Raw genomic sequence first — 14,681 nt, 5'->3', positions numbered from 1 at the left:
TCTCTCTCTCTCTCTCTCTCTCTCTCTCTCTCTCTCTCTCTCTCTCTCTCTCTCTTTCTCCCTTGGAGAACTTATTTCTTACCTTTTCTCTCCCTCCTCGTACTCCATCTTCCGCGCACAGACTAACCCGCACGTCCCAGCAACTCGCGCATCCGGGGTTGCGATTCGAGAGGCCGAGAGGGTAGCGCACGCCTGGTGGGGAACATGAGCGGCTCGAGTGGGGCGGCAGCAGGGGTGGGGGATGTTTGACTACCAGCGAGCGACTCGGTTGTCACTTAGTATTGGGTTAGGTCAGCCCGAGGTTTACATCGTTCGTTAATAGTTGTCGGTCGTTCGTACGACCGTAGCACGATTTTTGCTCGTTCGTCCAGTTATACCTTAGCTTAGTAATCAATCAACTAAGAACGCGTTATCCTCGTGATATACTTGAACAGTACATTAGATATCTCACTCGTGATCGACGTACCGGAGTATGTCGGATATTCATTTGTGCTGATTTTTATTTTATTGAATCTCTCTCGGATGCATCTTCTACCACGGGGAAACAAACGAGAACGATTGATAGCGACATTCGTTTTTTAATCACGCAGCCATTGGTGCAGTTTCGCGTCGCGGCAGCGCGCCTCCGTTTCTGCATCTCGTCGCGAGTGATGATCACGTTGTGCTCCAGAAGAAGACCGGGCGAAATGTCAAAGTGAGAAACAACTGGAAACAACCGTACGGACTACCGTAGCATGGCACTGTCTTGTATGTGCGAAGTGCAGATTTACAAAGGTATCCTTTCTTTTTCTTTGTCGGTGTAGAATTGCATAAACTTAGTTTTGGGTAAACCATGAAAATTGCATGTATCCCTTTAGTCTCAGAAGAGAAACCGAAAATATACTCTTCCGTTGGGAAATTGCAATAAATTTGCTGTTTTTGGCATTTAGAAATTTGCTGCTTTTGGCATTTAGAAATTTTACCCTTTTCTGTTTCCAACAAAACGTTATTTAATGCAATTTGGTTTCTCTTCTTTTATCAAGAAAAATTATTACTCTTACGGACTTCGTTTGTGGCTTTTAATATTGTCTATTTCTTTGCACAAACTGAAAATATACCCTTCCGTTAGGAAATTACAATAAATTTGCTGTTATTTGCTTGCCATTTAGAAATTTTACTCTTCTCTGTTTTCAACGGAACGTTATTTAATGCAATTTGGTTTCTCTTCTTCTATTAAGAAGATACATTATTACTCTTACGGACTCCGTTTTTGGCTTTTAATATTGCTTATTTCTTTGCACAAACGGGTTTTTAAATGGCTTCCAGCGAAAACTCTTTCTGGCGAAATTTGACAATAAAACTGTTGTAACTGTTGTACAGGGGATGTTGTTACATCGATCACGCATTGTTTGCTATTTTTCTTTTTTTATTCGCATCCGGCAACAATCTGCCGGATGTTGGCCTCGAATGAAAGTGAAAATGTAGGTGGTGCGTCGGCGCTTTAATATATATAGAAACAAACAGATAGAGAGAGAAAGAGAAAGAGAGAGAAGGAGGAGGAATAGAAAACGAGAAGAGAGAGAACAATTTCGTAGTTTCTTAAGAGTCGTGCGACTTCTTGGCATACCGCCAGAATCTAAAAGTATCTACGACGATACGACGCACATACGTTGTGACACATCGTAAACATCGATAGTCCCCGGAGAAACTAAGCTAAATCGCCCAGCGCGAAAGGAGTGGTAAAGAGATTGTTGGAAAAATTAAATTCGTATCGCTAATGACTCGCGAAGCGGTGCGACGCAACGCGACGCGACACGACGCGACGCGCGGCATCTAAAAATAATCACTGCTATTGCTTCGGAATGCCCGGCACGCTTCTCCCTCTCTCGTGACGACCCCTTGTGTCTCCATAATCGCGCTTTTCTTAAACCGGTGAGATTCGACCTTTCTGGTTAGGTATTTAAATCGTTAGATCTTACGATGATACTCGAATTCTGATACTTATACTTGAGGTCCATTTTTTTTTATAGCTAACGCACGCTTTGTATACACAGAAAATTATTTTCGAAATATTAGAAATTATTATAATTTAAAAAAATTATTATGTATTCAAAACAAGAATTTTTTTTTGAAAAACATAAAATTAATCAAACAAACAATATAATCAACAAATCGAATTTCTTGTAATTTAATAATTTTTGATTGAAGTACTAAATTAACTAGGATTCAGAATATATTTTGAATAAATTTGATGCTTGTGACGAACTTATGATAAAAATGATAAAGTACTTATGATAAAGTTGTGATAATCATTTAAAATACTTGAAACGAATCATTATTTACGTACAGCATTTTTCTGTGTGTACATAGAAAGAACAATTTTGCTGAAAGATTAAAAATTTAGCTAGATTGAAAATAATTTTCTTGGATTATGAAAATAATTCAAGAAAGGGTTATGTAGAATTCTCAATTATAATGAGCATTATAGCCGTAAAAAGTTTTGACATTATAGCAATCAGCTTGAGAGTTCTAATTATTTTACTGGTTTAACAAAATTATTGTCAGATATGTATTTAATTAAATTTTCAGATACTTTAGCAAAATCATTCTTTCCGTGTAAGTGATGAAGTCAGCATACATTTGACAAAAGTAGAAGAAAAGTTCTGGTGCAGAAAAGGAACTTATTGTAGGATTAAAAATCGTTAGTCATCCAAAACAATACTTTATATTTTTAGACATGAAATATGTATAAGCATCAAAAAAAACCTTTATGTTTCATGATTTAAGCAGGGCAATTTTTGCAATTTTTACCGCATCTGAAATATTGCTCAGAAAAAGATACCGTTAACTTAGAAAACTGGTGTAATATATAACATCGGTACAGGAACACAAATTTTCAAATTTTTAACTAGTCAGGGCTGTGCGAAAAAGATCAACCGTAAAGTTACGACAAAATAGACAATAGAAAATTCTATAAAAGGATTGCAAGACCGATAATAAAAAAAAAACAGCTGATATAAATTTTGCCGACATTGTAATTTTTGTATTTGAAAAATTGACAATTCGGCATATTTTGGCATATTTTTTACCACTTTTACGAACAGCAAATATTTCGCGTAGATATTTTTATTAGTCGTGAAAATTGCTTGTATTTCGTCTCTCTAGTCGAATAAATATATAATATAAAAATATACAGATTCCAAAGAAATAAATCTAAATCAAGTAATTAAAGTCAATACGAACCGATATCAAGTAACTGTGTATAAAAAATTTTTGTATTAATAATTCTATCAGATGTTTCGATCCTCATTTTGTGAGTCTCACAGAATGTATCACTGACAAATTCACAAATTAATGATATCTCAATACAATAAACCAATAAATTGAACTTCATACTTAAATGTACATATCGCGAAAAAATAATCGCGAAGATAATAATAGAAAAAAATCCAAGTGATAAACAAACGTTTTTATTTAATTAAACAAACGTTTCAGTATTTGGTAGAATATCTAAACTGTTAGTGTCAAAGTTAAACTTTCAATTATTATATACTGTTGGAAGATTTGTGTCAAATATAATACATTTTATATATTCCAAACGGTCCATTAATAATTTTTGTGTTCATTTAATATTAAGATGTTGGAAAACAAAATAGATATTAAGTAAAAAATTACAAAAAAAAATAATACTAACACAGTTTGCAAACAAACTCTGGAAGTATATTTTTTTAAATAAAATTAACATTTATATATTAAATTAATATGTACTTTATTCATTTATTGTAGAATTTATGTTTTAACACATTATTTTTATGTTACTTATTCATTTATTGATAGATTATGTTATTTTGAAACGAATATAGAAACGTTAAACATCAATTTAACATAAAATCTTTAAGTAACATAATCACATTGTTAAATTAACAATACATTATTGTGATTATGTTATATTTCAACGTCAAATACAACGTTTTTTTAGTAACAAAATGACACAATTTATAAGTAAGTGAACAAATAACATAAAAATAATGTATTTTAACGTAAATGTTATAATTTTATTGAAAAAAAATAATATACTTCCATGATTTGTTTACAAACTATGTCAATATTATTCTTTTGTATTTATTCTTTTACTAATATTAATAATATTTGTGTAACCTTCTGATTTATTCATTTCTTGTATTAAATTAATCTTAAAAAATTTTATCAGTAATACAACGAAGAAGATCCAAAGCGAGAATCGAAACGAATAAATACAGACATAGAGCTTAATTTAAGGTTTAGCCTGTATTAGTATCTCCAAGAGTATTCGCGCTAAAACTACAAGGGTTGCGACCAATTAGGGAGTAGACGCAAGCGGGGGTGGTACTCCTGACGTCGCGTTGCCAAGGAACGGCGATTGTAGGCTGTAAGGATCGCCGTTAAGAGAATTTTAGGGTAGTGGGAAGAAAGAAGAGGGGAATAAGAGACCGTACTCTTATTGATTCAACGACGCTACTTTCTATAAATAATCTATTAATTAGCTTACAATAATTGAACGTGGATCATCATTAATTATTGTTTCCTCATACGATTCTGTCTCGTTAAAAAAGCGCAAAAAAACATTCGGAAATATTCTTTTTTGCCGATTGCCTGAACGCTCATCGAAGTGTCGAATTCGTATTCGTTAAATACTCTTTGTTTTATTATATAAGATTATATAAGATTATATAAGAGAAACCTCTAAATATAATGTGTGACGTCAATTCATAGAATTCCTATAGAAGCAGCAACCTTTTGGTTAGGTTCTGACTTTCAAAAAAGGATTTGCAGCAACCTACCCCTGTGCCGGTATCCGCTCGATTGTGAACTAATCGCACATATTTATCAAAGAATAAAAGAAATATACTCGAGGTTGCTAATGTAGAGATAGAAATTTACATCATATCCCTTATTATATATACATTATTTCAAAGAATATTGTCTCATTATACAGTTTTTTGTTAGTAGATTATCATAATATTTAAAACAAATAATTAAATTTTTTATTTAAGGTTCTTGTTCACTCATCATTATCTCAGATTGTGCATCAAAAGCGAGAAAATGCAAAATAAAAATTTTTGCAAAATATATTTTTAAGAAAATATGTTTCAACAAAACAATACTTACAATCGATAAAGCCGCGACTAAAAAAACATATCTAAAATTCTGATTTTGATTTGTTAATTAATAAATAATTATTTATCTAGAAATTAATTATGCATAACAAAATCGTGATATTTTTTTTTCTTTCGACTACGTTCAAAATTTTGCATATGTCCATTAAAAAAAAAACTAGTATAATGTCGAATAAATTACAATTAAGCTATTGTAATCAACTTTACGTAATAAAGATACGTAAATTGTAATATGACCTATATAGTTTGTATTTTCATTTTGCTATTTATTTATAAATACTATGACTATCTTTTCGTCCTAGTTCAGAAAATGGCTCACAATCAAGTAACATACACACTGTATCTTTAAAAAATTATAGAAATTTGTTTGGTTTCCTTAATTTAAAAAAATTATAATTTTTATGTTACTATGGCAACATCATTATACAAGGTGGAACAGTTACTCTATTCACCTAGAATGTCTCCGCTATTTTTAAAGATGAAATAATTTTTTACTGAAGTTGCATAGCATCAAGAGAGATATAATATGCTACTAATAATAGTTTTTCTATGATCTCTATTTTTTTAATGGAATTATATGATTTTTTTACAGTATGATTCTTCTAATTATTCTTCATGTAAAAGTATTAAGATAAAAGTATAAAAAAACCAATACTATTTACATGTTTTATATTTACTTTATTGTGGTGGATTTTAACATAAAATGTTAAATATCTCGTACATTACTTACTAATTTTTCGATACTTCTATCTATACCTTTTTTACATAGAGGAATTATATTACATAAAAAAATTATAATTTCATTTTAAAAATGGTGAAATCTCTTCGAAACGCCTCCACTTATAGAAAAATCATTAGTAGCGTATTATATCCTTCTTAATGCTTCTTCAGTAAATAAATTATTTTATATCTTTAAAAATAGTGGAAATATTCTAAGTGGATAGAGTTACTGTTCCACCCTATTTATATGGCCAACGTTTCGTAATACCATGACTATCTTTTGCCTAAAAATCAGATAAGATGGCCAATGCATAATATTATAAATGCAATAATGTTTTGCTAATATTAAATTTTTGAAGTTTTTTTTAATTTCAATAATATTACTTTAAGTTTCAATGAAGTGATATACCAAACGCGCTATTAAAAATAATTTAAAAAGAGTATGTTTTTGCATTTAAAACAATTATGTTTTATCAGAGTTTACTTTACATTTTTTATAATTGTCCTGCATTCTTATTCCATATTCTTATTCCTTCTCCTCTCCTTCTTTAGCTGCAACTTTTCACAATTTTCTTAAGATATTACTTTTCACAAGATCTAAATCTTCATTTCAATTTAGTCCGTATTATCTTCCAAAGCATGCATATCTAAATATAATTTGCAAGAATTTTTATTGTGTGCTTTCTCGCTTCTGATGTCATAGTCTGAGATAATAGGGCAAGTGAGTGAACAAAAGCCTCAATTATTTAAATTTGACCATTGGAAATTGTGATCGTACAAACTCATAGCTTTATTGACGGACATCCCTTTCGATTTTGGCATTCTGATAAGCGTGAGTATATACACCGATAAAGTCGTTGGCCCCGGAATCGAAGAGGCGGTACGTCGTAGACGCGTAGGTGGATAGCCGGAGCTTTATGAATGAACTCTCGCGTAGTCAGGAGTGTGAGTGAATGGAGGAGGATCCAGTAACCTCACCTCACGTGCGAGCGACATGTGTGGGAGGGCAAGTTGAGAATGGTAGGGAAGAGAGAGGAACAGAAAGAAAGAGAAGAAAGAGCGTGGGAAACATCTGAGAAAGAGAAAGAGAGAAAAAGTGAGAAAGTAGGGGTGGGAACGTGAGGAGAGGTCTTTGGATTCGCAGATCACATACGTGCACATACGTGCAATCATACGATTTATCTGTCCTTTTGTTTACACTAATCTCACTGGATTGTTTCGATAATATAACGAGTTGCCGACGGATATTTTTGATATTTACGTTTACATTTTATTCCATACTTAAGATGCGAATGACAAAATATGTGTTTTAGTAAACGAAAAGGACGGTTTTGCTGAAGTATCTAAAAATTTAGATAGATACAGAAAATAGTTTTGTTCGATCAAAATAATTATATGGGGATTATTGGTTGTTAGAAACTTTGTTGTTCAAAACTTTTTGCAACATTACTCATCATGCTTACTACGTTAATTCATCATGCTTGCTATGTTGCGTAACATTATTCATCATGATTGCTACGTGATTATTTTGATAGTCCAACAAAATTATTCTCAGATCGATATCTAGTCAAATTTTTAGATACTTTAGACAAATAATCTTTATCGTTATAAAGTTTTTTTTTTCGTATAATCATTTTACGTGTTAAGCATTAAAATGTTATACGTAATTGTACTTTCACGAATTAACGTATGTTTCGCCACATATATATATATACCTATATATGCATGTATATGTCTCTCCATTAAGTCCAGGATTCCTGATCAGTCAGTACCTGGGCATGATGCAAGATCCCGAGAATAGCACTCAACTTGACAGCGCGTCGCAGAGGATGTTTTCTATGTTCGACCCAACAACGGCAAGATTACCACCAATGACCCAGGAGCAGCTGATCGTTGCTAATCAAAGGATGAGCATGGCTCTGCTATCAGCCGCGAGACTTCCTGTATTACACGCCAGCCTTGCCTCTCCGTCGCTCTATGCGTCTCCGCAGAATCTCTTCGGGAATTGGATACCACGAATCGCATCCTCGCCGCCTTCCTCTCTTCGCCCACTGTCAGAAGTATCGCCGGCTCCCAATATGAAGCCCTCGTCTCGGCGCAATAATAATAACAACAATAATAACAATAATAACAATAATGATAACAATGACAACAACAATATGAATGATGACGATAGAATTGTCAGGAGGGGTCGCGCCGCGAAAAGGAAACCCACTAAAGTGAAAGTGGAGGCTGCGGCGGAAGGTGCGGATCCGGTCAGTCCTTCCGTTAGTCCTGAGACGACGAAGGATGGCAAAGATAAAGTCTTCACTTGCGGAGTGTGCCAGAGATCTTTCGGGTACAAGCATGTGCTCCAGAATCACGAACGCACGCATACGGGCGAAAAACCTTTTCAATGCCAGGAATGTCAGAAAAGGTGAGTCTCCACTATCGATCGCACGATGTCTTTTCTCGTGATTTCTCCAAGTCACGACAGACAAAATCTTCGCGAAACGAATCATTATCACGTAACATCGATTTAATAAATATACGACATAAACAAACGATATTTTATATCAAAGAAAGATGTTAAAAGAAAAGTGTTTGGTACTTGTAACTGCATGATAAAGTAATTATGATTAAATTAGGAGTTCCATTTTTATAATTATTGTATCTAATGCTAGTAACATTTGTATCGCAAAAAATTGCCTAGCTACTACTGTCCCAAAGAATCAAAGATTAAAATTAATTTAATTTTATAGGTCATTAAAATTATTAGAGTCAATTAGTCAGGTTAGAACCTCTCAGTAATTTTTATACCTAATTTGAATCGCATATAATAATATAATTTTGAAACTCATTATCATTAGGTAGATTTACCGCACATATTTTTAGATCGAATAAAGGCTAACTTACTCGTCTTGGTTTGGTATGTATGAAACTATAAATATATAATTATTGTTAATACATATTGTTAATACATAACATTATAGATTAATAATTATAAAACTAGAGCTCTTAATTATAATTATTTTACTATGCAATTATAGTCACAAATATCAAACATTTTTCTCTCAGTGTACGGTTCTGACATCTTTCAGTTCGTTCATTGAAAATCGTGAATTCAGCCAATGATTCTTGATCTTTGACTTTGCAGATTTACCCGGGACCATCACCTGAAGACGCACATGCGGCTTCATACGGGCGAAAAACCTTATAAATGCAAATTTTGCGAACGAAAGTTCGTCCAGGTGGCGAATCTCCGCCGTCATCTACGTGTACACACGGGCGAGCGTCCGTACGCTTGCGACATGTGCACGTCCAGGTTCAGCGACTCGAATCAGCTGAAGGCGCATATGCTGATACACAACAACGAGAAACCGTTCGAGTGCGAGATATGTCAAATGCGTTTCAGAAGGCGGCATCATTTGCAGCAACACAGGTGCAGTAATGGCGCGGTGCAGGAGTCTCCACCGGAGGCCGAGTCACCCCCGTCATTAAACAGTGACGAGCTCGACTCGGAGGAATACGTCGATGTTGACGCTGATGTTGACATTGACACAGAGCAGGCGCCGGAAGAAGAACCGCTCAACAGATACATCACGCCAATCAACAGATTATCTCGCCATCTTCGAATTAACCCCGAGCGAAACGGCCCTGTATACCCGGCCTCGATGGCGCTGAATCCTCCTCCAGTTGTTTTGCCAATGCAAACGGAACCTGAGGACTTGTCAATGAACAAGTCGTTCTCGCGGGGATCGCACTCTGGGGGTAGCGATAATTCGTCGCTGAACGCCGATGTCAGTGAGACTAATCCGGAAGAGGATGACAGCTCCTAGTAAAGTCTCGCCGGTACGTAGAGAAAATTGCGTGAACAATGCTCTTACCGTGCCGTCCTTGACATCGGGCAATATAATAAGGGTGTTATTTACACGGTATTCTCTTGTATAAGGCTTCATTGTCTCACGTGATAGATTATGGATTACGCTCGAAGCGCTCGTGAAGAAGCGCATCCCGCGTCTTTGTCGTGTATATAGTTTCAGAAGAAGAGCATGTGTGTCCTCGTAAGTGGCACGCGCCGTTGCGTTGACGAGAGGAGAGAATATAGCTGTTCGGATTGGATATACTGGTATACAAGTTCCTCTGACAGTAAAAAATAGCGGGGAAAGAGTGACGACGGCCCATCAGTCCACTGTCGCCGTTCTGGGTTTTCACAGATCTACTACTACATCATGTTGTTACATTTTTTTCCTCGCCCTCCGTGATTATCCGGAGATTGTTGGCCGTGCTATCTCGATCGAACGCGGACGGATCTTTCAATTAGTCACTGAAACGATTTGACATTCGCGTGTCCGAGACGTTCCATGTATCTACGAGAAACGATTTTAAAATGCGTGACATCCTTTATTTTTACGTTGATTGTTTGGTGATTGTATGAACCGTTAAAATCAAATTTATTGACTGCATTTATCATAAAAAGCTACTTTACAATTGTTGTAAAATAAGTACGATTGATTTATACAATATATATTTAGATTTAGTGAAAAGCATTTAAATCTAAGAACAAGAACCAATTGTACTAAAGAATCTTTCAACAGTTAGAAAACTACTTTTTCTGCTAAATGCAGTCAATGTTCTTGAATTAATAATCAGCAAATACGATCATCGTTTTATAAAATAAAGTAGCGAGTGTCATCACCCGCGTCTGTGGTGGTTCAATAAACTGGAAAATCGTAATCGTAATCGAGCGGTTTGATTTAAAATTCAAACCGATCTCCACTTCTATTACCTCTTCTAGTTTCGCCTTGATCGTAGAGAATGATGTACGCATAATCGAGATCTCCGCTTCTCCGATTTCCGCCTTCAGATCCTTCGGACACGCGCACCCGGTCTCGTAATAAATCTTTTCAAAGAGATCTAAGCATTTTTTGTAACCAGAGTTTTTTTTTCTTTCAACAGAGCTGCTTGTATGTACGAACCAGTTTCGCGATGACATTTTCGTTGACGAAAAATTTTTGCAGCCGAACCTTTTCTCATCTCAGGCTTCCTTCTCTCGCACCCCCATTCGGTTCTCTGAATACGGATCTGATTTATGTGAGATAATTCTTCATTTAGACCAGTTACAAGGCCACCTAGAGGTACATTGTTCATTATGGACCGTATCATATTTTTAAAATTGAAAATGTGTTCCAGTTAATTTCTTTTCCTACGATATATATAAACGCTTTGAGATACAAATCATTATTTTTCTATATCTCATAAAAAGATAAAAAACAGAAAGGATAGAGAAAGAAAATACAAGAAAAGAGATAATATATTTTGCACGAATTCGCTCAGAATACTTAGTCGAAATTGCCCTCGTTTATCTTTTGACTGTTTTGTTCGACCATTCTGCGAGAGAAGAAAGACGCAGGTATATTCCGAATTGCATCATTTGCAGTTTAATGTTTCTACTTTAAACATATGTTCTATTTGTGCAATCGCTAAAGGGAAAATCGCAAGTAAAGCAGTGTTTGCTTGAAAAATAATAACAATTAACATCCACATGAATTTGTTTTTATAAAATATCAAGAAGATAATGTTGATATTAGAGATTTTATGCGTAACAAATTAACTTTTCTCTCAATTTTATTTCAAGATAATATTGCTGCATTGCTAAAAAAGTAACACATCTCAAAATTAGCTATTTTTCATTAATATTGCATTTTAAAAATTCTGAATTGAAGTAAGATTTTGATCAGGATAGTGAATATGCAATTTCTATACATTTATCTTCTTTCATGTTATACTTTCAATTCTAATGTATTCTTTAAACTATGTCATAAGTTTTCAAAATATGGACATTGTAACCTTAGTATAAATTTTATCGTTTATGAGAGTTGTGACATTTCTTCATATAAGCAAATAAGCTATAAAAAATTGTCTTTCAACAAATAGTTTAGATTAGACTTTACAAGGGTTTCCTTTCGTTATCTTAAAAATAATTTTTAAGTTGTATCACTTTCCTATCAACGCAGCAATATATTTATCGTAAAAATTATAACTCATTTTCACGTTTTTATTCTTGTCGACTCTTTTTTTTTTTATTTCATTCTTTTTATTCTCGTTCTTAACATACATCTTTAACATACAATTCCCTCTAACGGGACTCTTCAACCATTTTACCATATTATTATATGATAGAATTTGACCTAAAGTTCTTTTATGGGATACAAAAAAAGAGAATAAGGCAATCCTTGTATCTTTTTTTGACATTTCTTCTCAAACATAAATTCCTGCTATGGGAGAAATATTAGAAACAGGAATAAATGTTAAATATTAGAAATAAAAAAATTAGGTTTTTTGAAGATTTTTTTTATTTCTAATATTTAATATTTTTTTCTGTCCCTAATATATTTCTTCCACTTTATACACACAGGTTCTAAAAAATGCAACAAGCATCACGTGGCGATTTTTCTCCTGAATCCTTTGTTCATATCTTACCCATTTTAAGACAAGCACTAAATCTCTGTTGACATTTTTGTCTCATTCGTTCGATTCTTCGCGTTGTTACAATCTGCTCTTTCTATCCCTTATACGTCGCAAAACGTCTCGTGCATATAGTCAACGAATGTCACAATTCACATTTCGATGTGAATTGTGACATTCGCTGACTACATGCACGAGACGTTTCGTTCGATCGAGTTTTCTTTTTTTCATGTTAATAACCACATGTTAATATCGTCCGTTTCATATTATATTTCTCGTTTGTAGATTAGTTTTAGAAAGAAATAATGTATCTTCTCGTCGATTCGTTCGTGTACTCAATTTATTGGTCGCATTCGGCTGGGAAAGACAACAGTTCCACGGATCTCTTAAAAAGCAATAACGATTTAAAAACGATTTAAAAATGCAGAACAAACGCGCTTGCTCGAATAATGCATTGTTATCTCGACGTAATTCTGAGATAGAGTTCACGCACACAATTTTGCTTCGTTAAAACTCAGTTGCTGGAGATTCAGCAACAGTCGTCAGGCAGCAATCGAGTCTCAATGGCTTATATTCTCCGGATCTCGCGAAACAATATAAACATCATCTTTACTGAATGCGTTTCGTTGCCATTGATATCATCGTGACTTTTTTTCTACCAACGCGTAAGGCACGCAGAAGGCGACAGAGGTCAGTAGGGCCCCGATCTCGTACCCCGAAAGAAAGACAAATCTCACCCCGAAAATCCCCAAGTATATTATTGTACATACATAAGAGGGAACGGCATCCCAACCCCTTGAAGATAAAGGACCGTGCGTGAAGTGAAGTCACAAGTGTAAGCGTTGTCCGACTTGTTCTTTCCCGATTCTTTTTTTCCTTCCCCTTTTCTTTCTTCTGGAGGTCGGAGTGACAGATGAACGAGCGGTGATGCCATGACAGGACGATCACTTAACGAATTTACTTGTGGTCAGTCCGCAACACAATCGCGAAGACGAGGAACCGGTTTTCGCGCGCCACTCCCGCGACGGGGAGACGACGTATCGAGTTCAGGGTCTGCGATGAGAGAGGCACCGCGATTAATCGAATGGCGCCGAGGAAGAGTTGTCTTGTCAAGAACGCGCGCGTTCCGAGCAAAAACCTTCCCTCGTCACGCGGCCCAATTATAGGTGACGATTAACTTCACAACGCGAAGGAAACGCCCTCGGAATAGCGTCTTCAGAATAGCGATCGACGTTAAACCGTAATTTCGTCGAGTTCAAATACGGGATGTCACGGGAATACGAAAGCGATCTCTATGCTTGTTCGCGCCGACGAAACGGCGACGATCGGCATAGGGTATATCTTATTTTAATTCTTTTCTCCTTTTCGCGATTATCGAAGTATTGAACTCGTCGAAATTGTGCCGTCTTCAGTCAATGCTTAATTTTTTAGAATACGCTCCGATTTAGGGTGCATCGATTTGCGTTATTATTCGTTCGGTAAGTCGCTTATTTCCAGTATCGTTCACGGCAGCACTGCACGTTCTCCAGTTACGTTTGCTGAGTTTGCTTAGACATTTAGACAATACTTCACGCGTCCTGGAATTACAATCGGACCATTCAGCGCGACGGTCGATTCCGAATCGGCAATGGTGGCGAATTTGTAATTGTCGGTCGGAAATCCAAACCGATTGAACCGGATATATCGCGTCCTAGTTTTGTTCCTAACGTTCGACGTTCGATCGCGTCCCGCGTTATCAAGATCGAGAAAATTTTCTAACTAATATAAGTTAGCAACTTCCGGTCGGTATAACGCAGCACGCTTTACGCGATGTTGAATGCAAGAGTACCTTGAGAGATATCGATTTCTAGTTAATGGTTGTTAGTTCCGAAACGATGTTTGTAAACTTACGTTCCTGCTGGACCTGATTGGATACCGGCCCGCTACATTTTTCGTTTCCTTATATAAGCAGACCTGAGTCATAGAAAAATCTGAGATATTGACGAGACAAAGAATCACGTTAAGTGTCGTGGTTAATGAATAAGGTTATCGCTTGTCCTACTGTAATCATTATTGTTGTTGTCCTCTTACTCTTAACGTGCAAAAACTACGTATACATATTATATATATATACACACATATATATATATATATATATATATATATATATTTGTGTCGAATAATTGTAATGTATTAATTATATGACGTGTACTCGAACTAGGAGTACGTTGTACGGATGGTGATTGAAATGTACGACAAAATATACAAATAATATTGTATGAGGGACAAAGATAGGAAATATCTTATTAACAATAAGATATTACTAGATTTTTAAAGAGTAACAGAAAGACAAAGGCAATCTATCTTAAAGATACGACTGGACAAGATGGACGATCGGAA

General features: G+C 35.2%; 1 protein-coding gene across 1 annotated transcript; it reads left to right on the top strand.

Annotated features, from left to right (window-relative positions):
- The first annotated feature begins 728 nt into the window (after nt 1-728).
- Nucleotides 729-9,673, top strand: LOC108689203 (protein krueppel-like). The gene is made up of 3 exons (XM_018195868.1): nt 729-774; nt 7,608-8,271; nt 8,992-9,673. Exons 1-3 carry the CDS (start codon nt 735-737, stop codon nt 9,671-9,673), a joined length of 1,386 nt encoding a protein of 461 aa, XP_018051357.1. The 5' UTR covers nt 729-734.
- The last annotated feature ends 5,008 nt before the right edge of the window (nt 9,674-14,681 follow it).

The sequence above is a fragment of the Atta colombica genome, unplaced genomic scaffold (genome assembly GCF_001594045.1).
Source record: "Atta colombica isolate Treedump-2 unplaced genomic scaffold, Acol1.0 scaffold261, whole genome shotgun sequence".
NCBI classification, from domain to species: Eukaryota; Metazoa; Arthropoda; class Insecta; order Hymenoptera; family Formicidae; genus Atta; species Atta colombica.
The sequence above is the reverse complement of the archived record's forward strand: the minus strand, read 5'-3'. Positions and strand labels throughout refer to the sequence as shown.